The sequence below is a fragment of the Dermacentor variabilis genome, chromosome 9 (assembly GCF_050947875.1).
Source record: "Dermacentor variabilis isolate Ectoservices chromosome 9, ASM5094787v1, whole genome shotgun sequence".
Lineage (NCBI taxonomy): Eukaryota > Metazoa > Arthropoda > Arachnida > Ixodida > Ixodidae > Dermacentor > Dermacentor variabilis.
In genome coordinates, this window is record NC_134576.1 from 135,595,010 (window position 1) to 135,622,370 (window position 27,361).

The 27,361-nt window shown below is 45.3% G+C and overlaps 1 protein-coding gene across 1 annotated transcript in view; it reads right to left on the reverse strand.

Moving 5' to 3' along the window:
* LOC142557606 (ATP-binding cassette sub-family C member 2-like) overlaps nt 1-27,074 on the reverse strand; it is a 50,444-nt gene extending 23,370 nt beyond the window's left edge. Inside the window, exons 1-10 of the mRNA XM_075669568.1 lie at nt 26,852-27,074; nt 16,033-16,167; nt 15,143-15,283; nt 12,583-12,717; nt 9,284-9,345; nt 7,718-7,834; nt 6,680-6,811; nt 4,324-4,486; nt 1,685-1,942; nt 200-403 (exon numbers count right to left, since the gene is read on the reverse strand). Of these exons, the coding sequence (XP_075525683.1) occupies nt 200-403; nt 1,685-1,942; nt 4,324-4,486; nt 6,680-6,811; nt 7,718-7,834; nt 9,284-9,345; nt 12,583-12,717; nt 15,143-15,283; nt 16,033-16,167; nt 26,852-27,010 (1,506 nt within the window). The 5' untranslated portion in view covers nt 27,011-27,074. The remainder of the gene's footprint in view (nt 1-199; nt 404-1,684; nt 1,943-4,323; nt 4,487-6,679; nt 6,812-7,717; nt 7,835-9,283; nt 9,346-12,582; nt 12,718-15,142; nt 15,284-16,032; nt 16,168-26,851) is intronic.
* Between the last annotated feature and the right edge of the window lie 287 nt (nt 27,075-27,361).

The following is a 27,361-nucleotide window of genomic DNA, read 5'->3' on the forward strand; positions in this document are numbered from 1 at the left end:
TGCAAGAAGACAACGACGAACGCGCGAGCAGTGGCATGACCGCGTTCGCGCGGTTACGCCGAGGGCCGGCGACGCTGAACCAAGGCACGGGCGCCTAGCTGCGCTCTCAAATTTCCTGACAGGATGGCTCGACTGAGAAGCACACAAAACATACGTAGCTGCATACGGCAACGTGTCCGCGGTGGCAAGAGGCATTTACCACTGAGCTGGTGGAGTTGTAGATGCAGTCGAGAATGGCATCCAGCAGGTTGACCCTGAGAAGCCACTTGAGCTCGACCTCTCTGGATCGGTGCACATTCTCCTGCAGGGCATCTTCCCAGGCGTACATCTTCACCACGCGGATGGTGGACAGCAGGTCCGTCGTCGCCTTAAGTCGCTCGTCACGAGCTCGGATTGCCTTTTTCTGCAAATTGAACGTAGCGACGCCTTGTTTACCTCGAATTCGAACAATGCTCAGCAAAGGCATGCGAAAGAGGAAGCGTGAAAGCACGAAGCTTGTACCAGTTACTGTAGCACTTAACAATTAGAAGAAATACTACGAAGATATTATCAGTTTTATTAATAGCGTGCACACTCAAGGAGTGCAACACATCTCGGAGTCACGCACAAGTGCGCAATGTGAGTCATTTATTAAATGTAGACGATTAATTAATTCATTCATTAATAAGTATAGCAAGTCATTTCTACAGAAAACCACAAGGAGTGGCCGGTATTATGAAACGTAATATTTTCATCCATCTGAATGTAAGCCAAATACCTCAAAGAAAGCCTAGGTATTGGTCAAAAAATCACTAGCTGGTTACCACGGTAGCCTAATGCTACTTTTGGGTAGATCAAAATTACCCCCTTTTATTTAATGATTGATTGTTTGATTGATTGATTTGTCCTAACGACCCAAAGCAATACTATTGCATGCGAAGAAGAGGGGCGCTCAGAATAACTTCTGACTCAGGATCTGAAATTAGGAATGTTTCTAAACGACAAGGCGAATTGTTCGGTCATTAACACGCAATTTTTACTCGCGACCTGACACCAACTCCATGATCAAGGCACTCATGCAGGAGCTTATAAAGGCATACAGAGCCCACGATAACAACATTCACAGATGCCTACACATGATCGACCCAGACGGTAAATTCTGTTTGCCCCCGAAGGTTACGCTGAGCAAAACGTCATTGCTACACAGAATTCGGCTGGGCGTTGCTTTCACCCGTCGCTACGCGCACCTCATCGGCCAATCGAACAGCCCTGATTGTGAACACTGCCAGGTGCCTGAAATACTGGAACACACACTGTGCGATTGCCCAGCATATATGCTGGACCGAAGGACGTTAGAACGTTTCCTAGCCAGCGTTGGCAGGCAACCACTGTCGGAAGGAAGCTATCCTCGGCTCATGGCCCGACACTGCAACTTCAGTGCGTGCAACTATAGTGTTGTTGAAGTTTCTGCAGGACACCAAGCTTGACGAGCGGCTCTAGCAATGCAACTGTCTCGTATACATAAGCACTCGCCACTACTCTTATCATCATCATACTCATCATCAGTACTTTTCTTCCCCTTCCTCAGTGCAGAGTAGCAGACTAGAACGCACTAGCTCAGGTTAACCTCTCTGTCATCCCTGTCAATAAATTCTATTCTATATTATCCTTTAAAGCTGCGCCGTCATGGAAAGCTGGCACTCACCCAGAAGAGCTTCTGCAGAAACGAGCCGAAGAAGGGCAAGCCGAGCACCAGCAGGGCCCAGGCCGCCGAGCACAGGGACGGCACAGCGCCAGCTCGCGCGGCTAGCATCCAGAAGAGGAAGGGGTACAGAAGCACTCCGAACAGGGGCACAGGGATGGCGAAGGCGCAGCTGGAGAGCAGGGAGCAGTCGACGCCTAGTAGGGAACTGATGTGTCCCGTCGGGTAGCGGGCCTTGCTGCCGGCTGACATGTTGGTCACCTGGAACCGTCGATGACGGCTGAGAGGTTTTGTGCGTTCGCTCGCAGAAGCCTGTTAAAAACTTGCTAATGTCCCATTGTGAGCAGCGGGCAAACGGTCCAGGCCCAAGGGAAGGACACAGGATGAGCACTGTTCATAAATAGAAAGTCCTCATGTTTTATGTCATGTCATATGTCATGTGTCCTTACTTACGTCTCGTCTGTGTGCACGCTGCTCACAATGAATCATTTGCAACTTGTCCACTTCGCCATTCTTAAGGGGTTCATATATATTTGATTTGCTTAGGCAATTGAATGTTGCCACTCCGGAGCTTTCCGTCATCTGTTCAATTATCCTCCAGGGCGGCCGCACTTTGATGTGGCCGTAGTTCGAAAACGTCCCTATATTTGTAGATTCACGCATTTTCTAAGGAACCTCAGTTGGCCAAGATTATTGCCACCGCTTCTACGACTGATCGTGAATTTTGGTTAGATTATAAAGAAAGCACAAAGTCCAATAGATAAAATCTCGAAATCGTGTAGCGATTTCTTTCGCTCCGATTATATTACCTTCATGACAACGCCCTGCTTATGTCACATTTTAAAGCTTTATAAGCAACTTATCGCACGTCCTCAATTACATTGCGAACAAGGCTCCCCGTTTCTACTCCCCGTCAGAGGAGCCGAAACGTCTTTTTGTATTCTTGTAGTGGTCGGTATCCTTCTTTTTGCTTTTTATCATGATACCTCCCGACTAGACAGGCTTTCGTCAAAACCTCGACTTCATTGTATACCTTCGTCTTAACCACCGCTCACAACCGGCTGATTCCAAAGATGACATAAATGCCACTCGGAACACTGGCCAAGGGCTAACCGGCAAGGAATTGTAAGTAAATTGTAACGTTATGCTGTCCAAGCATGGTAGAACTTATTCCATGTCAGATTTCGCCGTGTTAATTCGCCGGCCACGAAAAGCTGAACTTACCCTAAATTCCTGCTTGGCCCTAGAAAGTACTATTATGAGCAATATGAAAGGGAACACAGGAACGCGTAGAAAACACCCTCAGACCCAGCTATATGGGTTATACGCAGCGGCCGCCGTTGGAAACAAAGTGGAAAAGGGAACGCTGTTCTAACAACTGTTCGCACTCCCGCCGTGCATCTGCAAAAGTGCGAAACTTCGCATCGCCAGCAGACAATGATAACGCTGTTCGATATTGCGTCACTGGTAACTTTTTGCGCCGAATCGTTACAGAAGGTAGCACTGTTCCTTACTTCGATATTGATTTATGGCAAATTTTGTAAATCGGGAAAAAATGGTCTTTAAGGGTGAGTTCAAAATAAGTTTATTGGCGCTTGCCGCATAATAAAAATATTGAAGCAAATGAAATAAGGCAATAGCGTCATCGCAGTTTATGCTCGTCCTTTGTTTTGTTCAATGGAAGCCTAATAGCCTGGATAATAGTCGGTAAGCCTGGATAATCTGGTTGACCGTCAATGGGCGACCTGTCACGAGAGCAATATTGCACTGCGTATAACTTCTTTTAGACATTTCTATTTATCTTCCCGCTGTTTAAGAGGCACTCGAGGCATCTTGAGGCTACAAAATCAGAGTTGACTGCTCTGCGTGGGCTGCTGCAGTGTGCTACGTGAATTTTCTGAACGAACTTCGTGCAACAAAGTCGCACGAGAGACAGTTTATCAATGCTCTTTTTTTTCATTTTTCTTTATGCTATTCGTCTGTCGTCATTGGTTCGAGCGCCGCCGCTGTTCGAGGTGCCACTGACAACCAGGTGCGTCAATTCAAATAATGAATCGGTTTGAAATACAGAGCAAACTTGGTCTAAGAGTACTATCAAGCGATTGCGCGAAGAAAAAAAAAGAATGACAGAAAAGAATAAGAATTAGCGTAAGTCTCTGGCAACTATTACCGTCTTATCGGCTGTCGGACGATCCATGACGTAAGCTGCTGCTCTGTAGAATTGCCAGCGTGGTGGGAGTGCCAACAGTTAGTGGAAGAGCGCCCTCCTTTTCCCTTTGTTTTTGACAGCGCCATCCGAGTATCGCTCCGAGCCTGTTTCGAGGTTGTTTGCCACGCGTTCCTGTGTTCCCTTTCATATTGCTCATAATAGTACATTAGCTGTCTGTTAGCGCGTTGGTCGCTCTTCTAACTGCAGCCAAGCAAAAGGCAGAGCAGCAATTCGACCTGCCGCGTAAGACACACAGCTATAAAAAGCAAAATGTCACGGTCCTAAGCCTGCACGAGATCTGCATGTTGCCCGGATCTATTCCGAGGTCAGTGGCTCGTACCGGGGTGGGAAAATGCTCACCCGGTTAGACAGCCGGGTTAAGCAGCAGCAGCAGCAGTTTAGAGCACTGAGAACTATTGGCCAAGAGCTGTACCTTCTTGAATATAAGCCCTTGAAGCATGGATCGAATCCTGACACCATACAAGTGCAGTATGTCCATTTGGTAGCAGGAGATCAGAAGCTCAAAGGTAGTGGCCGCAGCGAAGAGCAGCACTGCCGACATCATGCCGACTTGATCGCGGCTGTTTATGAGCAACCTGTCAAGCAAAGGCAAACCAAGCATGGGAAGAGTAACTCACACTGTGGACAACAATTGCATTCTGTGATTAAAGTTCAGACACAGACAAAATGTGAAAAAAATTTCGTAGGGCAAAAATGTGCACTCATTGTCTCTTTTGCGGATTCCGTTAGGTGCGAATAGCCCAGCACTGAAGTATTCAATAAAACACAATAACGCTTTTTTCTAAAAAACACAAACACAAATGAATATTTTACAATTTAGGTGAGCAAAATGTCTATCTCACGTGGTGTCTTCAATACACGAGAACTTGAGCCCAGTAAGCAGAACATGTAGGGGCGGGTTAAAAAAAAAGGAAACCAAGAACAGAGAGAGAGAGAGAGAAATAGAAGACAGGAAAGGCAGGGAGGTTAACCAGACATACGTCCGGTTTGGTACCCTGCACTGGGGGAAGGGGGTATGGTTTTGAAGAGAGAGAGAGAGAGAGAGAAGAGGGAGAGAGCACAGTTTCAAGCACAGGGGAAGGTTCGTACCGAGCCTGCACATGGTTCCCAAGACCTGTCGACTTGAGGTATCTCAAGAGCGTGTTCGTGGCCTTCTGTACCATTGACGCGAACGGCCAGGGTCCAAGGATCTTCATTACGGAAAATTGCTTAGAGTCGACTGGTTCAGTGCTGTCCGATGAACTTCGCGCTCGACGACGTATTGGGGCCCGATACATAGGATGTGGTCAATCGTTTCTGTGGCTCCGTAAGAGTCACCCATGGGCGTGTCCCCCATTCCGATGTGGTACGAGTAGGCCTTCGTAAATGCCACCCCGAGCCAGAGGCGGCACAATACTGTCGCCTCAGGGCGGGAAATTTTTGATTGCGCTTGCAGCTTTAAGGATGGATCCAGCTTTGAAGATGACACTTCGGGATGCTGGGAGTAGACCAGTATTTGTGGGTCATAGCTTTAGCCACAATATGAAGCTGTCTTGCAGCGTCGGTTCTTGATAAGGGGATTGGAACCAAGGACATATTTTAGGTGTAAAATAATAAGGTGAGTATCGCAGACAGAGTATAAACCTAAGAAATCATCGGATATAACTTAATTGACCCAGCTGTGTTTGGCGAATAATATCTGGAGGAGATGGCAGCTTGAACGGCTGTGTTTTGAACGGAAGGGAAAGCTCAATATAGGCACGGGAAACAATGCGCTACGTCATGTAGAAACGTCAAATTAATACGTCAGAACACGTAATTTTCGTGAGCCCTTGGCATATCGTTGATTGTATATTAAATATATATTTAAGTAAAGTTACCAGCATTTCTCTTGCGCCGAACTCTCACAATACGACAACCGTTGCAAGCTATCAAGCGTTGCGCACTCAATCGTACGAGAGCCGCTAATTCGTAACAGTTTCTTCCTAGTTAATTGTTAAGCGTTACCTATTATTCGCTGAAGTTTTCAGGCTTTTGCACACTCACGGGAGTCGAATTGGCGTGTTGATACATAAAGAACGAGCAATCGATCAAACCGCGACAGACAAGGGAGGCGACACACAAAGGCGCCAACTTTCAATGCATTATTTGTCACCAAATCAAGAGAGGTTCACAGGAAGAAGGAGGCTTGAAGTGATTAAAAGTGGTAGAACAAGTGATGTCACTGAAGCCAATGTTTCAACAAGGCGACTTGTCGCAGAGAGTCCAGAGCCCTTTCTGGCTCACTCCCCAACCTTTGACACTCAACGATGTGCTCTGCAAGCTATACTCAGCCGATTGGATAATAGAGCCACCTCGGAGGAAAACATCCTGGACCATGGCCAATGTATTCTTGATTACACAAAGCCACAAAAGCACTTCTGCACTTATTGAAAGCGACTGGGGCTATACGAACGCTTGTGATAGTGGACATTCCTCTGCGAATATGTTCAAAATGACTAACTCTTTATTTTTTTCTGTTTCCTTCTGATCTATTCATTCCCCTTTCCCCACCTCAAATGTGGGGTAGCCGACTGGCCACCTGTTTGGTTAACCTCCCTGATTTTCCATATTCGTCTTTCTCCCCCCCCCTCTCTCTCTCTCTTATATAGAAGCGTCAGCTTGAACGACATTCCATATTCTACCATTCTTAATTTATTTGTCGCCAAGAGTTCTTTCTTTTCTTTTCTGAACTCATTTACTCTTTGATATATAATCTTTTCATTAAAAGTGATTCACAAAGAACTCACTCGAGTGCTGGTATTCGAGCATATATGCAGCTGTAGTAGGCTGCTGTGACCAGGAAAATCCTCACAGTGTCCACCCATAACACCTTGCCCAATTGGATCACGAATGTAGAGCGGCGTCCGGGAGGAATTCGTCTGCAGAAAACAAATTTGTTACGTTTGCATTTGGATTTACAGTAAACATATTGTTACATTTATGTAGCAATGATTGTAGTTTGCATTACTGATGCTGGATTGCGGGCGTGAGGTGTGGAATAATTGAATTTCGGATCATTCCAATTACATGTAGTTCCTTCTAGTAGCCTTCCTTGGCTCTATCGGCCGATATCGTGGTTGGTCCGTAGTAAGACTCGGCAGAGAAAACAATCGCTCTCTAATTCACTTACTCATTCTTTGGTTCGGGCTATTTCGCTTACACTTAGAATTGTCGTCAATGATTTCTGCACAACTTTTTTACATACTCCTTCTGCATCGCACTGCTTCAGCCAGTGTCTGCCTGTCTGTCTGTCTAAGTGTTTAATTAATTAATTAATTAATTAATTAATTAATTAATTAATTAATTAATTAGTTAATTAATAAATAATTGCTTAATTATTTATTGGCTAATTATTGCCTTTCATGGTCTAGAGTTAGAACAGAGGCCATACGATATGCACTAGAGCACGGCTCTGGGTCAACTTTAAAATCGGGGGTTCTTAATATCTATCCAGACCACCGCAAATGAGCCTCTTTCTACAGCGCCTTCCTCAAAATGCAGCTGCCGCAGTGAGGTAACGAACTTATGGCTTCATGTCCGGCAATGGAATATAACAGCCTCTCAGAAAACGCGGTGGGCATTTCACAAGGTATTCGGAAGTGTATTTGTAGTGAGCTTTAAGCTGACGCCATTATCTCGCTAAATAACAACTGTTAGAAGTAGCCGTGCTTCACATGAAAAGTTGGTTTCATCGGCAGCAGCAGCAACAACAAAAACAACAGCAACACCAATTGCAGCAACCGCTTCAAAAACAAACAAGGTGGTGGAAGAAGGGTGCAACTCACTTTGTCGAGAGTTTGGCGACGAGTATTGTGACGAGGTTTTTGCAGCGCATTCCTCTTCGCAGAATAGGAAGCCGCACCGAAGCGGATGTACCCCTCTTCAACGTGTCCTTGAAAAGCCTGCAGTGTGCCAATAGAGACAACAGAGAGATGGCGTTTGCGTGAGACGTTACCGTGGCACGCGATACTATATGCCGACTGCTTGTCTGCTCCTTATACAGCCAACTGTATCACAGCAGGTTACCGTGATTGCGTCACAACATGGCAGCGGCCAGACCAACCGAGACCGCCCTTCTTCGATCCGAAGCCATTGTTTAGTCGTATCACGTTCCCATCTCACGCTGAGGACAAAGTGACCAGATCATCTCTTTGTTCTGACGCTACCACTCCTATGGGGATAGGACACCGACCCGGGAAAGTCTTTTGGCTTTCACCTAGCAGACGACGCCACGGCAGTAGCGTCCGTCTGCGCTAGCAATGAGGAATGCTCTAAAGGACAAATTCTTTCTTTGTATCATGAATTTGATTCTATGCTCTAGCCCGCTACGCTATAACGATAGGCTAAAGCATTAGTTGAGTACTCGCTATGTTTACCACGGTGCCGCGGAGAATTGGAGCGTGCGAAGAGGGCAGCTTTTCACGAAACCCTTAATGTCACTAATATGTACACGCAAGAAACACTCCAGAAACGTGTTTAGATTTTAGTATTTTGCCCATGTTGAGGCCTGCTCTTTAGAAAGGAGGGGATTGAAGCAGAAATAGAACAGAAAAAAATGTTGAGGACAGAACAAAATAGATTAAAAGACGAAAGTAAGACAATGACACAATATGGCACCATGAACAAAGAAAGAAAAAGAAAGGAAAAGATCACCGGAGATGGCAAGAACGATGAAAGCTTACAAAAAGGAAATAAAAAAAAACATTCCAAGGCTACGTCACTGCAAACATGAAGTCATGTCAGTTTCTTGTGGAAAAGCAAGGTGGACGTCGTGCTTCTTTCAATGGAAGTTGCCAGCCTGCTTCTTCCCGCATTCCTCTCTCAATTGTAGATAAGTCTTCCAATCAAATAATAATAACAATAATAATAATAATAATAATAATAATAATAATAATAATAATAATAATAATAATAATAATAATAATAATAATAATAATAATAATAATAATAATAATAACAATAATAATAATAATATTAATCACAGTAAGAAAGTATTCAAGATACTTACAAAGGGCCGCTGCAACAAACCCTTTACGTTACACAAAATTTGACACAAATATCAATAACAGTGTTACTTCAAAGTGAAACATTCGAGGCTCCCAAAAATATGCAGCAGTTTTAGCTGTGACTTACTTTTAGTATTCGCACAAAGCCCTCTAGTCTCGAGGACTTTGTACGACTGCCTTCATAATCTTCGAAAGACTGTTTACGGTCTGACGAGCCGCTTGTGACCACCTGACACAACCGCGCCCAGGTAGCAGGAAGACCACGTGTGCAGAAAAGTGTCACCTCGTGCTTTACGACAAATATGGCGTTTAGACACATAAAAACTAGATATTTCAGAGACTTACGGAAAAAGAACTCTGCATATTTGGCGGCCAAGTACTGAGGATGTGTCTTCATCTATCAATTCCTGGAAGAATGAAGCACAAAGATAACATCTTAATATAAGGAAACGTCACCCATACGACGTTATTATTAGACCATTCGGGAATGCAGCTTCAAATTAGTGAATTCAGAGAGGAGCAGGGTAAAGTGTGCAGGACGTTGGGGTGCAGGCAAACCTAAATATTACAAAATTCTTATTCAGGAGAAGTGATTTCAATTCTCTGACGTGCATTTAAAGAGCTGCGTGCTTCGAAAACCTTGAACAACAAAGTGAACTCAATGTAGCACCCGATTTAACGAAGTATATGTAGATAATATGCATAAAATGTGAGTATATCGGCTTTTAGGTTTTAGGTAAGAGATGACACTTTGCCGCTTCTATGAGGTGACACATGGTGCGCTAAATGGGCTCGATGTCTGCGATAAATCGGACAGAAATTCCTTTTCCTAAGTGCTCTTTGTTTGCTCTTGAGTAAATAACGTGTTATTCGCGTCCGTGTTCTAAGAGTGTCGATATAACGAAGATCTCGATTTACCATAGCAGCTTTAAACATGTGTACGCGAATGTTTGAAACATTCAAATAACGAATCGGGTACTCTTAAGATTGGATTCGGTCTTGGAATCTAATAGCCCGCACTTCGCAAATGCGAATATTTTTTAATAGTTTTCGAACAGTCCACATTGTCAGGTGCGCATGATTGAACTGAAACAACAAATAAACAAGATGCACCCTTGTCACAGTGTATAGAACGAACGGAAGGTTGCGTAGAGCGCGCGACATCGTTCAAGAAGCCAGTATTTTCGAGTTAAACCACAATCATTCAAGCTTAAGTTTTCCTCAGACATGACATTTGACAATAAGTATTTCTTGGTACTATCTATCGGTGCTATCGGTGTATCGGTGTAGTTATACACAGATGCTAACTGGCTGACAAGACCACATTTCCGGCCTTCATTCTGCTAATTCACGACCAAGCGTACGCCGCAGAATACTGCTTGTTTTATTAAAATGCACCATTCGATCTTTTGATAAAGCGTACTTCATAATTGGCAGTATAATGACAGGAATTTGCTAATGTGGCGAATACTGGGATGTCAACAACGTTTTATATTAAATGTATAGATGGCTGTTCATTATTAGAAAGATGTTCAAAAAACATTCGACATTCGAACTGTCTCGATCAGTTTTTGTCACTCTTCGATTCATATTCCATTCGTTCTCGACGAATTTCTGTTCGTGTACCCCTAGATTTGACCCTGTATTCACGAGGGTTGTATGCAGGCGACATACCAGATAATTTTCTTTTCTTGCCGAGTTTCTGTATTGAGTACTACGTTTCCAGCTAAGTGTTTTCGGACAACACTGAATAATAGGCAACAAGCGTAATTTGTTGGTCTAGAGCAGGAACACTGGATGAGGAAAAAGTTTGACACGCGGCTCACTGCCTTGTGAAAGCAAGTTCAGAGAAGACAGGCCGATGCAGGTTTCACGCATATGATGCAAAGCAAATGAAATGTACATCTATGTTTCACATCTGATGAGAGCTGTCTATACAAATTAAAAACGAATCCTTAGGTGGCTCGAGGTGAAGCCCACTTCCAGTTTTCTGTATGGCGGTTTTGCCCTCATTGCTGAAAAAAAAATGTGTGCAATTTTTTTTCTTCTTGTTGATTATGCTTATTCATGATGTGTTTTGCACATTTAGGTAGAAAATCTAGTTCTTTCTCGGTTTTTATATGTCTTGTCCTTAAACTAAGGTCCCATCGACATCATGAAATCAAGCTTGAGCTCATAACTTGCGCTCTTTCGACAAAAGCTTTATATTATCAAGAACATAAAACTCCTTCAACAGCCACTCAAAAAAAGTAACGTTGCGTGATTGTTTAACGTTTGAACGTGTCCATCGAACGCCGTTGTTTTAACGTCTTCCCATAAGTGTTCCCATTCGTGGGGCTTACAGTTGCTCGTATTATGATGAAATCTTCAGGTGAGACAACTTTCTGTCGTTTAAACGGTGGAGAAAGCGATAGCAAAGAATGGGTAGACAAATTGAAAACATGTTGCATTATTTACTCCTGCGCGAAAGGCTAATTGAAGTAGCCGCGTCGAATTCATGAATCGATGGGCAATATTACGCTCCCTGACTCCATCACCTCTGCACCAGCGCGCCACGAATCTTTCTGGAGGCTTGCGTATGGCTGAAGCCAGAATGCCAGCTCAAAAGTGTTCATACAGTGACACAGTGGCACTGACAGTAGGACTAATTTTGCTCCCGCCGAACTTCACGCAGGGTCACACAGACGAGTGCAGTGCAGAACAGAAGCTCCGCCGTATTGTGTTGCACTTGATTGACTGGAATGTAACCAATCAAAGAACCATGTGCGACGTCTAACGCACTGCCAAACGAAAAGCGCTTCGCTTCACACTCACCGGCTGAACACTCCAAATGCTAAAAGATGACGCAAAAGCTTTCTTTCAGCAGCACATCTAGAGCAGCTGTGCAGCTAAAAAGATCGCGAATTCGCTGTGCCTACTGGCAGTTTCGCTATGCATATAACGCACAGCAGTCTGAAACGAGCTGTCCGTATGTGGAACACTCGTGATGCTTATGTTGTCTTCTTGGAAGATAAGTTCCCCTTCCTTCGAGATCCATAGTCACGCTACACCTCGCACCGTCGCCGCACTGCGCCTTCACTATTGTCTCCATATATGTGTACCGACAGTAACGTCAGTCGGAGACAAAATGGAGCCGTGCGCGCCCCACACCCGCCTGTTTTGTCTGTCGTCTGCTACCTACGCAGGGGTGGGGATCGAAACTGCGGTGCAGGAAGTTTAGTTCAGCTGCTGCCGCTCTGTTCTTAAAGAAGGGCTTGTGTAGGTGAGCGAAGTTATAGTTTTACTGCAACAATAAAAAAAATGGCGGAGTCCTACACGAGCTACACTCGTTTAGTCAGTGCAGCTAAAGAAAGAAAGAAGCCTTACTGTGTGTCTCTGTAATATAGTGTGACAGAATGTATGCGTAAATACCTTCAATTTGTCTGTGGTTGTTTCTTGTTTCTCTACTTTTTTATCTTATTATTTCTACCCACTTTCTCTGTTCTCGTGCAGGGTAGCCAATCGTATATGACCCCCCTCTGATGAATATCGTCTGGGTAACCGTGTTGCCCTTCGTTACTCTCTCTCACTCACTTTTTCTCTCAGTGCGACATGTGTTTTTTTTTTTCTAGATCATCCCGATAAGTTGTGATGAAAGAACTTACCACAAATCGATTAGGCCTTTTGATGACCAAGTCTTGAATCTCAGATACTACAAAGTTTCCCAAGACGGTAGCGAGCACGGCAAGGCTCACAATGACTGACGTCTTGTCCAGCTGAGTTGCTGACAGCGTTATATCCTGGGCACGGAAACAGGAAGACAAAAAAAACATTCTGGCAAAGCTTGCCAGCCAATGTAGCTTTGCATACCACGAGCAAGATTAAGGATAAATGCAGTCACACAGACTCGTGTTTCCCTAGGAAACAAAATGTGCTATTTTTTTCCCCGGACGATGTTCACAGAGTATCTAGACATGATTTATTCACATGAGTAAATATACGTAATTCAGTTTTATAAAAGTAAGGAAGCTCAATCTGAGCTCTCGAAGTCTAGCCGGCGACCACACAACGAGAAAACCAACAGGCGAGCAGGAGGAGCGATCATATGGGAAAACAAAGAGCATTTTTAAAATTTACTTACACAATATTTTATACTGCACACTATCCAAGAAGGGAGGGCAAAACATGATAACTTTCATTGTAACAACTACAAATAATACAAGTATAAACCGTAGGCATGACATACAAATACTTCCGTACGCGTAGTGTATAAGATTAAATCACAATTAGTAGCAGTATAGGAGATTATGTAGTGCTTTTGTAAAATAGGCGGAAAGCATGACGAGTTTGGACAACTTGTTACAAAGTCCTCTGTTGTCCTTGGCAACTAAGAATACTGATATGAATCATTTGTGGCGAAATAAAATGTCAACACGCAGTTATGCCTCTAGCTTGTTTTGCGTGTGGTTAAAAATTATGGGGTTTTACTGCCAAAACCACTTTTTTGATTATGACGCACGCCGTAGTGGGGGACTCCAGAAATTTTGACCCCCTGGGGTTCTTTAACGTGCACCTAAATCAAAGTACACGGGTGTTTTCGCATTTCGCGCCCAACGAAATGCGGCCGCCCTGGCCAGGATTCTATCTCGTGATCTCGTGCTCAGCAGCCCAATACCATAGCCACTAAGCAACCACAGCAGGTTTTACGTGTGGATAGAATGTTTAAATAATGTAAAGGCTAAATTTCCAATTCATCGTTGACTAAAGAATCTAAAAGAACAGCATAATTGGGTTTGCTGAGCGTTTTCCTCGATGAGATTTTACCATATTGGCTGACATCACAAAAGCACTATAGTAGACGCGAATACACAACAATGTGGCGCAGTATTGCCAAATTCACGAGCCAAGTTCCACGCGACGCCAGAAGCCTGCAACGCAGTAGTATCTGAATCCCAGCTAGTTCATAAAACAATATAGTTTTACGAAACTGTGCAAAGGACGGGCCACGGGGAGTAGCAAACAGACGCACAGAATGCCTGAAACGCCACTTCTAGAGTGCAGTGACAGCCGATACTGTTGCAGTCGCACACATAAGTACGTTCCTTCATATTGGGGGAATGTCACAACAACGTTTGACTTATTTCTCCGTTTCTACCTTTGATTTATGTCTCTCTTGTTTGACTTTGTTCGAGTTACCTGTTCTTTCTTTTTTTATAAACTTGCTCGATAAGCTTTCAATGAAAAGCAGTTGTCACATATATACGGGTCATGCGGCCTGCGATTGCAAAACTCAAATATTTAAGCCTCTTTAAAAGAATTACTGTGATGCACAATAGGTTCTAACGTCCATGGATTCAAAAGGAACTCTGGAGGCCCGCAGTATCCAGGAGTCACGTGCATCGTACCACAAAGATGAACAACAAATGTGGTGAACATGTGGAGTAGGCCACATACGTTTGACAAATGCTGTACATACGTGATCCTTTTTTTTCTTTACGTTTTCTGGCAATCTGACTCGCACCTAGCTTTGGTAACCAATAAGAGTACGCAACGTGAACTTCTATTATTTTTGTGTTAACAAATGTATGAAGCAGCTGCTAGCGTTCTTTTCTGGAAATGCTTAAATATTTTATAGTGCTCCCTGCATTTTGCAATACCAGCTGCGAACTGGCCCACGCAGAATTTCGGGCATCGATACAAGTACAAACGCCAATCAGTTGTCAGGAAAGTTTCGACAGATGCACCGCACTTGTTGGAATATACGTTAGCCGACGCTTTCTTGAATCGTTTCAATTAAATGCTGCGAAAAGACACACATGATGCGTGCAATTGCATTTTATTTGCAACCAAAGCAATTTGAACAGTTGCGAGGGAGGAGACCCCCTACACATTAGCGACAGTTATGACAGCATTATTAAGACTCCACTGCCTCTGGGGCAGGCTCGCATTATAAAACGCATTAAAACACTTGCAAGAACACACGGGACTTTGGTGTAAGGATCGGCTCACCAAGTCACCACCAATGATTACCTTATACGCGTGATCAGCCCATTTAAGCGTTACACTTCTACGAAACCGGTCTTGCTAATTGAGCGAGAAAACAAACGCCGACCAGCTCCCCCTCCCCCCCCCCTTACGACACCCTGTTCAGGTTAGGCAAACGAAGCTTCGCTTAAACGTATGTGAGTGTTTGACTTCGCTTCTCGATACCACGAGCCCGCGTACCTTCAGCTGCACCGCGGCCGTACACTGGCAATAGACGTCCAGCACGCAGGCTGTGGACAGCAGGCCCAGCAAAACAGCTGAGAACCCTGACGGTGGGAGGCACTGACGCCAACGCCGCCACAGCAGGAGTGTCAGGAATACCTGCATCGTTGTTGACAGTAAAGAGAGAGAGAGAGAAAGGGCAAGGACAGTGGAATTGGTGCATACAACGAGAACTTGCATCTTTGGGTACACTCGTTCTTTAGCGGGTCCTGGCGAAACGTATCAGTGAGCATCCTCTTAGTTTTTCACCACACGGCCTGACATACGCCGTATTATCGTTAAATACATGCATGCTACCATCGTGAAGAATCGGCATAAGCGGCCTGTGGAACATATGGCACGTAGTTAACTGTTCGTAGTATGTGAGCAGGTCTGAATGACTGTCTTTGCAAGCAGGTCTGTGGTACAAAGAACGTTGCCCACTGATACGAGAGTGCTGGGGCACCGTTAATTAGTCAGTGGCGAGATGGCTCACGCGCTCGATTCTTGGGCGCACCACAAACCTGCGGTGTAAGAGTACATTCAAGAACACGGAAATCGCGACTTCAGCCTTTCTCATAGCCTCAATTGCGATGGGCGCCCTTTTATGGTGCACCTTTGGAATTGTGTTACATGATCCTTTTTGACAACCAAGCGCGTTTGAAATACGTAAGTTTAGCTTTTATTGCGAGAAAGCCACAGTTTTTTATGTTTATCTTTTTCTTTCGTGGTTTTTTTTCTGTCTCATTCTTTTTCTTTCTTGCTGTTGAAGTTATATCGCGCAGAGCATACTTTCCTTAACTATACATTAAATTCCATTCCTTTGGGTATTAATTGCATGGGAGAAAAATTGTGTATCGGATTCTCACAAGAGATATTGCCATTGCGAAACTTGACGTTGCTTCTCGTAGCGTCGATAAGCTGATGTAGTCGACAAGCTCATCATTCTGCAAGGCATACGAGCCTTTCGTGATGGCCAATCCACTGGAGACCAACAGGAGCACCTGTGCAGAGTAAGCGGTAGTATGTTAGCGCTTAGCCTTAAACGTCTTCTATCAGTTCCAATTTTTCTCGTGAATATACATAGCCACATTATGGCTTGAAACAACATTAACGATTCCCGCTTACGTTTGTTAACGGATGGAATCATGCTTCCAAATGCAGATGGACACTACTGCCCTCCTATGATCACAATTTCTTAAGCAAATTGTATCGGAGGTGCAGTGGTTTTGTCCTCTCTTTTTGACACCCCAAATTCAGGCAGCTGTTCAATGGCACACTTACTGCCTGAAGAAATAATGAAATGAAACTATTGAGGTGTGAAGGCGAAGGCTGACTTGGATTGTAGAGAGAGCAACGTTGAGATGCTAGAAAGAAGACGTTAGGAAGTGTCTTGCTGCCACAACTCTTCAATGCAGAATGGTCAGGTAGCCGTCACCGTCTGCATAGCAAACCTGAACCTGCGCGCATTATATTTGTCTCTTGACTTCGGGGTCACGTGACACTCATACTCAACAGTTTCTGCAAGAAGGGACTAATGTTATGGATGGTTAAAATTGTTATTATTCGACATGGAAAAGAGGCGCAGACAATTAACAGAGAGGGAATCAAAGAGGTTGAAGGCTGGCAACAGCCACCGCATGGTAAAAATTAATGGTATGAAAACATTAATACTGAACAAAGGTCGACCAAAATATTCTTACGTAGTGCAAAAAAAGACCTATTAATTTGTACTGTAGAATATTTAAACCTCTTGTTCAGATTGTTCGTGCGAACCTACAGTACAAGCCCTTCATATTCCGGAAACCTACTCTCACTTCATCACTCTGCATGCTTGTTGCAGAAACCGTACCCTTCCTGACGAGCTACTCGACGTATCTGGACGATTTTGCGACTGGCTACAATCGCATGAGTGTATTCACAGGCAGTTTCATCATTTCCTTGCATCTCAAACTCCAACACCTTCACTTACAAGGAAAACACTTAACCCCTCTTGAAACAAATCCCCCCGAATATTTCTTCACATTAGTTACGCCTGATAACTCAGCATATGGTGAAAGTGCCACAGTTGAGTTTCCCTTTTCTACGTATTCCGTGAGCAAAAAGTTGACTGTTTGACGAACCATCGTTTACGGCTGCTGAACTGCTTGGTTGATTGTAAGTAGTAAAATTTATATAGGTAAAAAAATGCTTGCTGTAGCAGATAGGCAGAACACTGGCTCGAGAACAGCCCTGTAGATACTAACTGCGTCACACTATTATGCTGATACTACAGTCCCCTCACATAACTTCATAAACACTACATATTTCACCTGTGGCGAAGAATGCAATTCATATAACTGGCTCGCAGCATAAATTTAGCTTTTTCTTTACATCCAAAAGTAGGCAGGATATTCCTCTTCTTAATTTACTGTTGCTACACCACAGGAAGGGATCCAAACCGGAGTAGGAAATATGAATAGGAACAAGGAAAGACTAGCGGCCTGACACATTTAAACAATGTGCTTGGGCGTAGCAACTGCCGGTAGCTGTTGAGCAGGATGAGCCCACCTGCAGCTGGCAGCACCCTTTACCCCCTCCCCTGTTATTCTATTCTTACATAAAACAGGTCCGTCCCATTTCCACGTGCTACCTTAAAGCGAGCAAGTAAACAGAGGCAGAAAATGTACGAGAAGAAGGGAGAGAAGCGAGGCGCCCAATTTTCCATTAATAGGATCCATATGAAGCCAGCAGACAATGAAGCTAAGGAAAGTACAAGAAAAAATATTTGTAGTTTTTATTTTGAAACGTAGGAACAATTTTGGCGTAATAGTTCTGTGGAAACCCACAAGGCGGCGAGAATTAGGGATTGATAAAGCCAAGAGCCAAGAGAGCCGAACATGCTCTCAGGCACGGAGGAAGCCTAAAAGCAGTGAAGAGGCAACTAGGAATAGGCAAGAATCAGATGTATGCGTTAGGAGACAAAGCCGGCAATATCATTACTAATATGGATGAGATAGTTCAAGTGGCTGAGGAGTTCTATATAGATTTATACAGTACCAGTGGCACCCACGACGACATTGGAAGAGAGAATAGTCTAGAGGAATTTGAAATCCCACAAGTAACTCCGGAAGAAGTAAAGAAAGCCTTGGAAGGTATGCAAAGGGGACCAACTGCAATGCATGCTCACTGACCTGGAGAGGCAAAACAGAAGCGTGGGTCTAAAAATTAATCTGCAGAAAACTAAAGTAATGTTTAACAGTCTCGGAAGAGAACAGCAGTTTACGATAGGTCGCGAGGCACTGGAAGTGGTAAGGGAATACATCTACTTAGGGCAGGTAGTGACCTCGGATCCGGATCATGAGACTGAAATAACCAGAAGAATAAGAATGGGCTGGGGTGCGTTTGGCGGGCATTCTCAGATCATAAACAGCAAGTTGCCATTATCCCCCACAAGAAAAGTGTATAGCAGCTGTGTCTTACCAGTACTGACGTACGGGGCAGAAACCTGAAGGCTTACGCAAAGGGTTCTACTTAAATTGAGGACGACGCAACGAGCTATGGAAAGAAGAATGATAGGTGTAACGTTAATGGATAAGAAAAGAGCAGACTGGATGAAGGAACAAACGCGAGTTAATTACATCTTAGTTGAAATCAAGAAAAAGAAATGGGGCATGGGTAGGATATGTAATGAGTAGGAAAGATAACCGATGGTCGTTAAGGGTTACGGACTGGATCCCAAGGGAAGGGAAGCGTAGCAGGGGGCGGCAGAAAGTTAGTTGGGCGGATGAGATTAAGAAGTTTGCAGGGACAACATGGCCACAATAAGTACATGACCAGGGTAGTTGGAGAAGTATGGGAGAGGCCTTCGTCCTACAATGGGCGTACCCAGGATGATGATGATGATGATGATGATGATGATGATGATGATGATGATGAAAGCCAAGAGAAAGAAAAGTGGACGAATAAACAATTTGGCGAAGTGGTGGGAGCCGAACCCCCAATGTCCGCATTCTCTGTGCGACGCTTTATCATTGAGCTACAGTGACGGTTCCACCCGCGTCTACATTCCTGGATATTTAGGCATGCGCACGAGATCTCACCCTGGGGATGTTAAGCAGCGCCACTCAAGGCCATGGCGGCAGATCTAGCGTATCCTTTTGACCGCTGGCGTCACGTAGTGCGTGAACATTCAGGAACAGGCGGCTGAAGAATAAACTCTCGCCTACTACCCGAAGGCATCAAACGAGCCATAGTCGAGACCCTCGCTATGACGAGTTGTGGGATCGTCTCTCAGCGGCAGCAGCTTGCTTTTTCTTCCACTTTCATTTCCCCCCTTTACCTTATAATCCCTACATTTCAGTTAAGAACAACAAAAACAACCCCCGAGTTTTCCTTGGTTGATGTCTGCTGGGTGCAAATGGCAGACCGTGCAGGCGATGTGTTTTCGTGCGACGTAAAAAAACAACATCGAGATAATGGTAACATGTAACAGACGTTTCTGTCACACCGCAAAAGGGACAAAAGACAACGAAGGACGCACACCGTACAGACTCTGACTCACAGCTGGCAGGTTTATTACAAAAAAGAAACAGCGAATAAATACAAAAACGAAAATCAAACCTGCGCGCACGTGCACTCAGACGACGACACGACACCTTCCATCAAATATATTTCAGAACAAAACAAGGAATTGAAATGACTCGTATGCGATTACCAGCTTTTTTTTCCCCTGATGGGGAACACTTCCACAATATCATGTGCTCTCTGACGGCAAAGCGAAATCATGCGCTCTCTGACGGCAAATCGAAAAGAAAAAAAGAAAAAGAATGTCCGGAAGTGCATATAGGAACATTTCAATTTGAGCAAATTTAGGTATAATAAATAAGTGGCTTAAAACACAATAAGAATACAGCAACAAAAGCATTTGCAACTGGGCCGGAGTGATTATGCGTCTTACATCAACTACCACAGTGCCGTGATCCGCGGAAGGTGCGAACGACAAAGTTCACCTATTTTTTTTTCACGCAGAATAATGCAGCAAACAAGAGGAATTCAGATCCAACGCATACCTTGGTATCTGTGCGAGTAAAAAAAAGAGGTTTCGCGAAGCGATTAATGAAATGAAAATAAATTTGCCCCGATTTATTACCTGCGTCTATGACGTCGGAAAATGTGGCGCGCGCGCGCACGCGCTCTCGCACACCCGTGCTGCGCACTGCGACACACGCGGTGATAGACAGCTGGTTGCAGTTGGCACCACAGAGGCATACACGCGCGATTGTGACCCAGCGGTTAGAGCATCGGGCCTGCTGTGCTGGGTGACCGAGGCTCAATCCCACCATCGAGCGCGAAATTCAATGTTTCTTAAGCGCGAGCTATTCCTTAAAGACAGCAGGAGCACCGAGCAGCCACGGTCAAGAAATTCCGGTAGGCTTCACGAAGACATCGCCTAGTTAAAAGCAAAGAATTCATTCTACTGAAACAGGATGGACGCATGCATCCACGGTGCATCGCCGTTACGACGTTTCCTTTAGGCACCACACACCGTACAGCATTTGTAGTCACAACAACCGCAGGTGCGACTATTGCAGCGATAAAAAAAAGCGAATAGACTGATTCAACGCTGACAACGTCATCTGGCAGGAAGTTTCATGTTTGCGGCGGAAACGGTCTCCACGCGCGGAAATTCATCGAGTTCAAGCAACGCGGAGGGCCCCGCATTTTTTTGCGGAGCCACTTTTTGAATGAAATCGTGGTTGGCAATGCTCTACTCGCTTACACTCCCACGCGCATTCCTCGACCTTACAGAAAGTAAGCCCGCACACAGCACGGCCTCGCATCCTGCGACGCCTTGCCGCATTTGCAATTTTATTGCACGTGCACTTCCGGTGCGATCTACTTTTTTTATCTGTGTCTGGGCTCATTAAATAGACTGCACGCGTGCGCAGTTCTTTAGCAGCAGCTGCCGTCCGGTTGAGATCGCAAACGACATTAATGCATTGTGAATGCGACCAAAGAAAGAATACTTCACGCTTAAAGAACACTTAATTGTAAACCCGGCCTCAGATTTGTCTTCCGCATCATAGAGACATCACGGACTTCCACAGCTGCTCAGGGACTATGCTATGTGTGACGTCCAAAACATGGCCTCTACGACGTGTTTCCGGCTTCTGAAGTGCTTCCGGCGCATGCAATCAGCAAGACGCAGTCGTGAAGTGTTACCAGTCAATAATAATAATGTCACGTGGTAATGTCGGTTGATGACGCAGCAAGAAAACTGTGAATGACGAAACTAACTCTATTGGGCGAACCTGCGCCCAGAAAAACAGGCTACACTCAATGCTCAACGAAAACGGCGAAGACAGTGGGCGATCGTCGAAAATCTGATCAGCGGGTCAAGCGCGTCGGCTTTTATACATCAGTCATCGAATGTTCCAGAGTAATTCCCTGGGACCCGCGTGCCTTCCACAAAGTTCTACATTATTCGCGTCGCGCACGCATGTAATCAGGTCGCACAACGTTCGGTCACAGAGAGCGGATGGAACCATCATAACATTCCAGAAACTTCCGATACATGCAGGCGCGTCCTGCGCTGTGCAATAACATTTGTTAGGTGGTGAAACGTCGTCGCCTGATAAAGATAGGCAAGTACACGTGTCAATAATAATAATAATAATAATAATAATAATAATAATAATAATAATAATAATAATAATAATAATAATAATAATAATAATAATAATAATAATAATAATAATAATAATAATAACAATAATAATAATAATAGCTTGAGCAGTCGATCAGCCAACCAAGCTCCATCATTCGACCGACCACACAAGAAGTGCGACCATGCAGTTTAAGAAAAAGTACAGCGACATCTATTGTACCATCGGGCCGTGCGTTCAAGTGCGTTTATTGCGCGCTCTTCTTACAGTGCGCCTATTGAGCGGTTTTACATGCGCTCTCTAGCAACACGTAAAAACAGTGCAATAAACTTAAACGCATGACTCGACAGTGTGATGAATGAGGCCGTCGGACGCAGTATAGTACGCAGTGCTTGCCGCCCTGTATTTCTTGCCACACGTAAGTGGCCAAAATGGTTTTCTCCCCATCTGGCAAACTGCGCAGTAAAAAAATAGAGTAGAATAGAATGTTGCTGGTACTGAATCGCAGTGCAGCAAGCGATCCCAGGCTCTACCGCAGCGCTATAGGAAATGGCCAACTTAAAATCATTTCTGTACCCGCAATATTACTCATTGACTACAAACTGTCATGCGGCGCGTACCTTTTCTTGATTTCGCCTTTTGTGAGGGCTAATTCTTGATCACTTTACGTATTCTATACTGTGACCTTTCATCGATTACATATTGAACCCTTGCAGTGCTTCTAAACGTGTTTCGTCAGAAAAGCACGCCCTCAGCAACGCTTGCACTGATCGTCACTGAAGGGGACTACTGTAGGTAGATTTTCGGTCGTGTATGCACAGACTCCCACCTACAGCAGTCACTACTTTAAGTAGACAAAGCAGCCTCAAACACTAAGTACGCGTTGACATGGCCACTTATTCTTTGAAACACACGCAATCATCGCGCCTGTTCGCGAACGAAACCTGCAAAGCAACTGTTACAGAGCGGTCAGGAAAGCCAACTGTTCGGCGAACAGTTGCACTTCATTACATCGGGCTGGTTGACATTTCGGTTAATTTTGACATCGAAGTTCCGGCTTCAACATGTAGGTAATTAGTAAATATACGAACAACAGCTGCAACGCGGACACATTTCAGCCACTCACACAAGCGGATCGGCAGCGGAGCGCAAATGCCTCATTGGTTCATTTGCGAGAAGCACGCGTTGTCTCAGTGTCGCAGCAAGAGGTAGCGAATGTAACGCGTGTTTTTGTTTTTTCTGTGAAAACGCTGTGGACGCAGATGCGGTGGTTGTTGCAGCAGTGATGAGCGCGACAATATGGGGCTGCTGCGCCTCACTCAGGCGCACTGCGCCGCACGACACACACAGAAGGATCCTTTACAGGAGAGAAGCTCGTATTTGGCGTATGTCATGTTGACCACGATTGAAAAACGAAAACAGAGAAAGGAAAACACTAAACGAGTGGACTTGGTGATGCGTTTTGCGCATGTCTTATTTGTCTATGTAATTCTACGTGTTGACGTGAATAAATCCCAAGTTATCGCCCGTGTCGTCGTTCTGTGTTTTAAAGCGAAGCTGTATATAGGGGGGGGGGGCTAGCCGATTCATCTGTCTATCTGTCGCCTGTACGGTGAAAACTCCTCCGGCGGAAACCCATGCGCATGCGCGAAAAAGAAAGAGAGGAGCTCGATTGGCTGCGCCAGTAGTAACGACGTTGTTCTCTGTCGCAGCCGAGCGCGCGCGCAGCAGTTCCTTTCTGGGTCCGAAAGGGGTAGGCCATGCGTCACACGTGCTCCTAAAGGGAAGCTGAAACGGTTTTCAATTCCATGAATTGCTGGGGTTGGGAAGAACAGACCTATTAATTTACGGTTCTGAATTTTTTTCTTTGTATTGTCAATATAAGGGGCAGAAATCGCTTTATAAATCCTACCGCGCCCCCGTCGCTTGCCGGAGCGCCGGGTAAGGAGGCAGCCGGAGGAGAGAACCGGCGAGAGTGACGTCATTCCCGGGGACCGTACTGCCGGACCGGCGTGCTGGCATGTGCTGGCAGGTTTTTTTTCCGTCCTGCGCTTCACTAGACGACGCTAGGAGAGATCTGCGGCCGCTCACGTTTGTCTTTTGCGATTTTCGTGAACTGTGCTTCCTTTCTGTGCTGCGTGAGTGCCTACAGCCAAGGGCGCCCAACATGCCTTCGTTCTGTGCAGCATTCGGCTGTGCGAACACAGGCGGGCGAGACGATGTGGTGTTTCACATGGTCCCGAAGGACAAGAAACTTGCAGCGCAGTGGGTCCGTGCGGTGAGGAGAGATAATTTCTTGCCGACGAAATCGAATGTGCTGTGTTCGGACCATTTCCGCGACAGTGATTATCATCGGAGCTTGACAACGATGCGGGCAATCGGTATTCCAATTAAATCGGCGCGATTGAAGGCCGGCGTTGTTCCGTCTATATTCTCCCACAAGAGAAACACCTCGCCACTTCCAAGAGCGGCCTTCGCCAAGAGCAGAAAGGGTGAGGTAAGGGTTTTAATGTGCACACGGGCAATTTTTCAAACGGATGATCACCTGAGTGTCGAACAAGCGGCCTATGACGAAGCGAGGTGGAGGCACAGCCGGGAATATGCACATGCGTGCAAAGTGCTTGCCGTTTTCATCCTGTTTTTCCACTCCGCTTTGTCACGGAACACTGTACTACGACTGTTTGTTCGGTGCTGTTTTGGTACGGTGAAATAACTGGCCGGGGGTACGCTTGCGCATTCAGTGATATTTGCTATTCGTTTTACCACGCGGTGCCCGCAGGTTTAGCTGTTCAGCATTCGTGTTCAAATCGCACGACATAAGGCGTCACGGTAATATTTTCATGCTCGCGATATAGTAGTTGAACTCTTCGTGTAAAAACTTCGTTCCGTAGATTTCGCACTCACAGCTTGCTATACCAGCAGCGAAATGCCGCAAAAAACGAGCGTCGGCACAGCCGTGCTCGTGACAAGGCGAACGGGCTCAAATAACGAAGTAAGGTTGTAAGGTATTGAACTTGACAGCGTTCGACGTGGTCTAGCCCAATACAGGTATCGCTGCTGGACAAAAGCTTTCTTGTCTTTAACTAGCTATGCATCACGCATGGCAAAATTATTATTTGAAAGTAAATATAATACATTACTCATTACTTTCTTATTACGCTCATTGATTTGAATTACATTACAATTACCGCTTTTAAAAAGTAATGGTATTACTTTACGATTGCTTCCAAAAATTGTCATGCATACAAGAAGCAAAAAGCAAAGTATAAAGGGACGCCAACCTTTCTTCAAGGTAACATCACTTGCCAACATTTCATGCCCTCCCCCCGCCCCATGTGCCTCCACGACACCTCACGACACTACCAACGTTCTGGCGCCGTACACAGCTTACTGGTGCATATTTAATGCAATTAATAAATTACTTTAGCCATGAAATTCAGACACCAAATAATTCACATTACTAAATCACTAGACAACTAATCCATCACATAAATTACTGAAAAGGTATTTCAATTACTGTAAGTAAACCAACTGTTGTCATGTTTGCTGATATGCATGATATGCTGAAATTCATGACATCCATGCCTTGCACTCTTTCAGGTTCTAGCAGAGCACCTTGAGAACCGAGCCCCTGATGAACCTGTTCCACTACCATCACCAATCGAAGTTTGAAGCAGCCATTGTGACACAGGCAGATAATGCTGAAGAGTTTGAAGTAGCCAAACGCGGCACTTATGTTCGCGATCGTGTATCAACACGCAAAAAACTACGGAACTTTAGACAAGCAGCGGCAAGGTACATGACATCACGGAATTGCAGCCGTGTTTACAATCTAATGACATGTTAGTGCTTCGGCATTCTTCCAGCAGCAAGTTCCCAGTGACACTTTAGCGCGTTTTTTCTCCCGTCATTGGAACGTGCAGCTACATGAAAAGACATGTGTACCAGCTAGGATTTCCAACGCGCGAGAAGGTGCACACATCGCTCTCGCTGTTGGCACACTCAACATCGTCGTTGCCTCCGTTGCCGCCGTCGTTTTCCGTATCGGCTGTCGGTTCGAACACGCATGGCGAAAATACAAGCTCTCCGAGACAGCGAGAACCTTCCATAATGCTTACAACTCAGCTGTGAAGCCAGAACAGAACAGCGTGCTACGCTCTGAAAAGGCGGCACCGACCGGGAATGACGTCAAAGCGGTCCCGACCAATCGCGGGCAACAGCGGCGTTCGCGCGATGCCCTGAGGCGCTGGTACGCGTTTTCTTGCAAAAAACAGCCGCTTGCGTTTGTTTCCGCCCTTATTAAACGAGATATTCGTGTTCAGTGGACTCAAAACTGTAGAATGCCGCAGGGAACACATTTTTGTTTCTCGAAAAGTGTTTCAGGAGCAGGCAGCTTTCGATCAGCAACGCCGCGAGCAGAAGTGGGAACGAGCTCGTCTACGCCGTGCCGATGCTGCAGCACGGGCACAAGAACAGGCTTGTGCAGCCTAGCGCAAGCAGTAACGGTGTACCGAGGATCCCGCAGCCTACCAAGCCATCGTTTAATGATATAGGGAAGAACTCCAGTGATAAACACAGGGGCCGCACGTTTAAGCTTCACTGGTTAACCATCCGTACGGAGTGCCTGGGCGGTGATTCTTTTCTTTCTCTCTCTTCGTCTTTCAATAGCGGTCAATATGACACGCAGTAAACGCCAACTAAGCCGACGTTCTTCTGAAATGTATTTCGCGCTTCCACATGCTTACATGCTCGTTGATCTTAGCGTGAAGCACGTCGAAACCAACGAGATCTGTTTAACGCACGCGTAAAATAAATCGGACGGAGCTTACGGCACAGCCTTATATTAAATTATTCAGGGCACCCAGAGGCTTAGAGTTCCAGAGCCTCTATTTAACGCAAAAAAAAAAAAGATTAAGAGCCAAAAAAACGTTTCAATACCTCTTTAAAACGCGTGTAGTGAGTCTGGTGTTCGCAGGTAACGTAGCCCACGCACATTTAAAAGAGGGTGCATATAGTGTCGAAGCCACGACAGCGGGCTTACCACTTCAGCGGCATTGAGGAGTGTCCAGTAGGGACCTCTTCGCACTTCGGGAAAGTTGTTGGGCGACGTCTGGGGCCCGGCGAAGAGCACCAGTATGACCAGCGGCGAGCATTTGAGCAGAAACGACGCAGCCTCGGCCGGCCGGAGTGCATCAGCCATCTGCGCGCCGCGTCCGTCGGAACCACAAATGCGGGAATCAACACACCGAACACTTGCGGCGAGAGCTCGGCCAACGTATTGTACACATCCTGATGCGACCGTTCGTTCCCCACGACGCGAACATCAGAGCAAAAAAAAAAAAAGAAAAGGGAAAGAAAACAGGTTACAGGAGGTGCGCTTGATAGTGCGTCGTCCTAGTTTCGGCGAGCTCCGCGTACGACAGCGAAAGCAACTGGGACTTGCCGCGTGCGCGTCATGCAAATACTGCAATAAATGGATCAAATGTGCAGACAGTGTTGGTGTTCGCACGCACACACAAGTAAATTGTAAGAGTAAATCCTAACATTACGT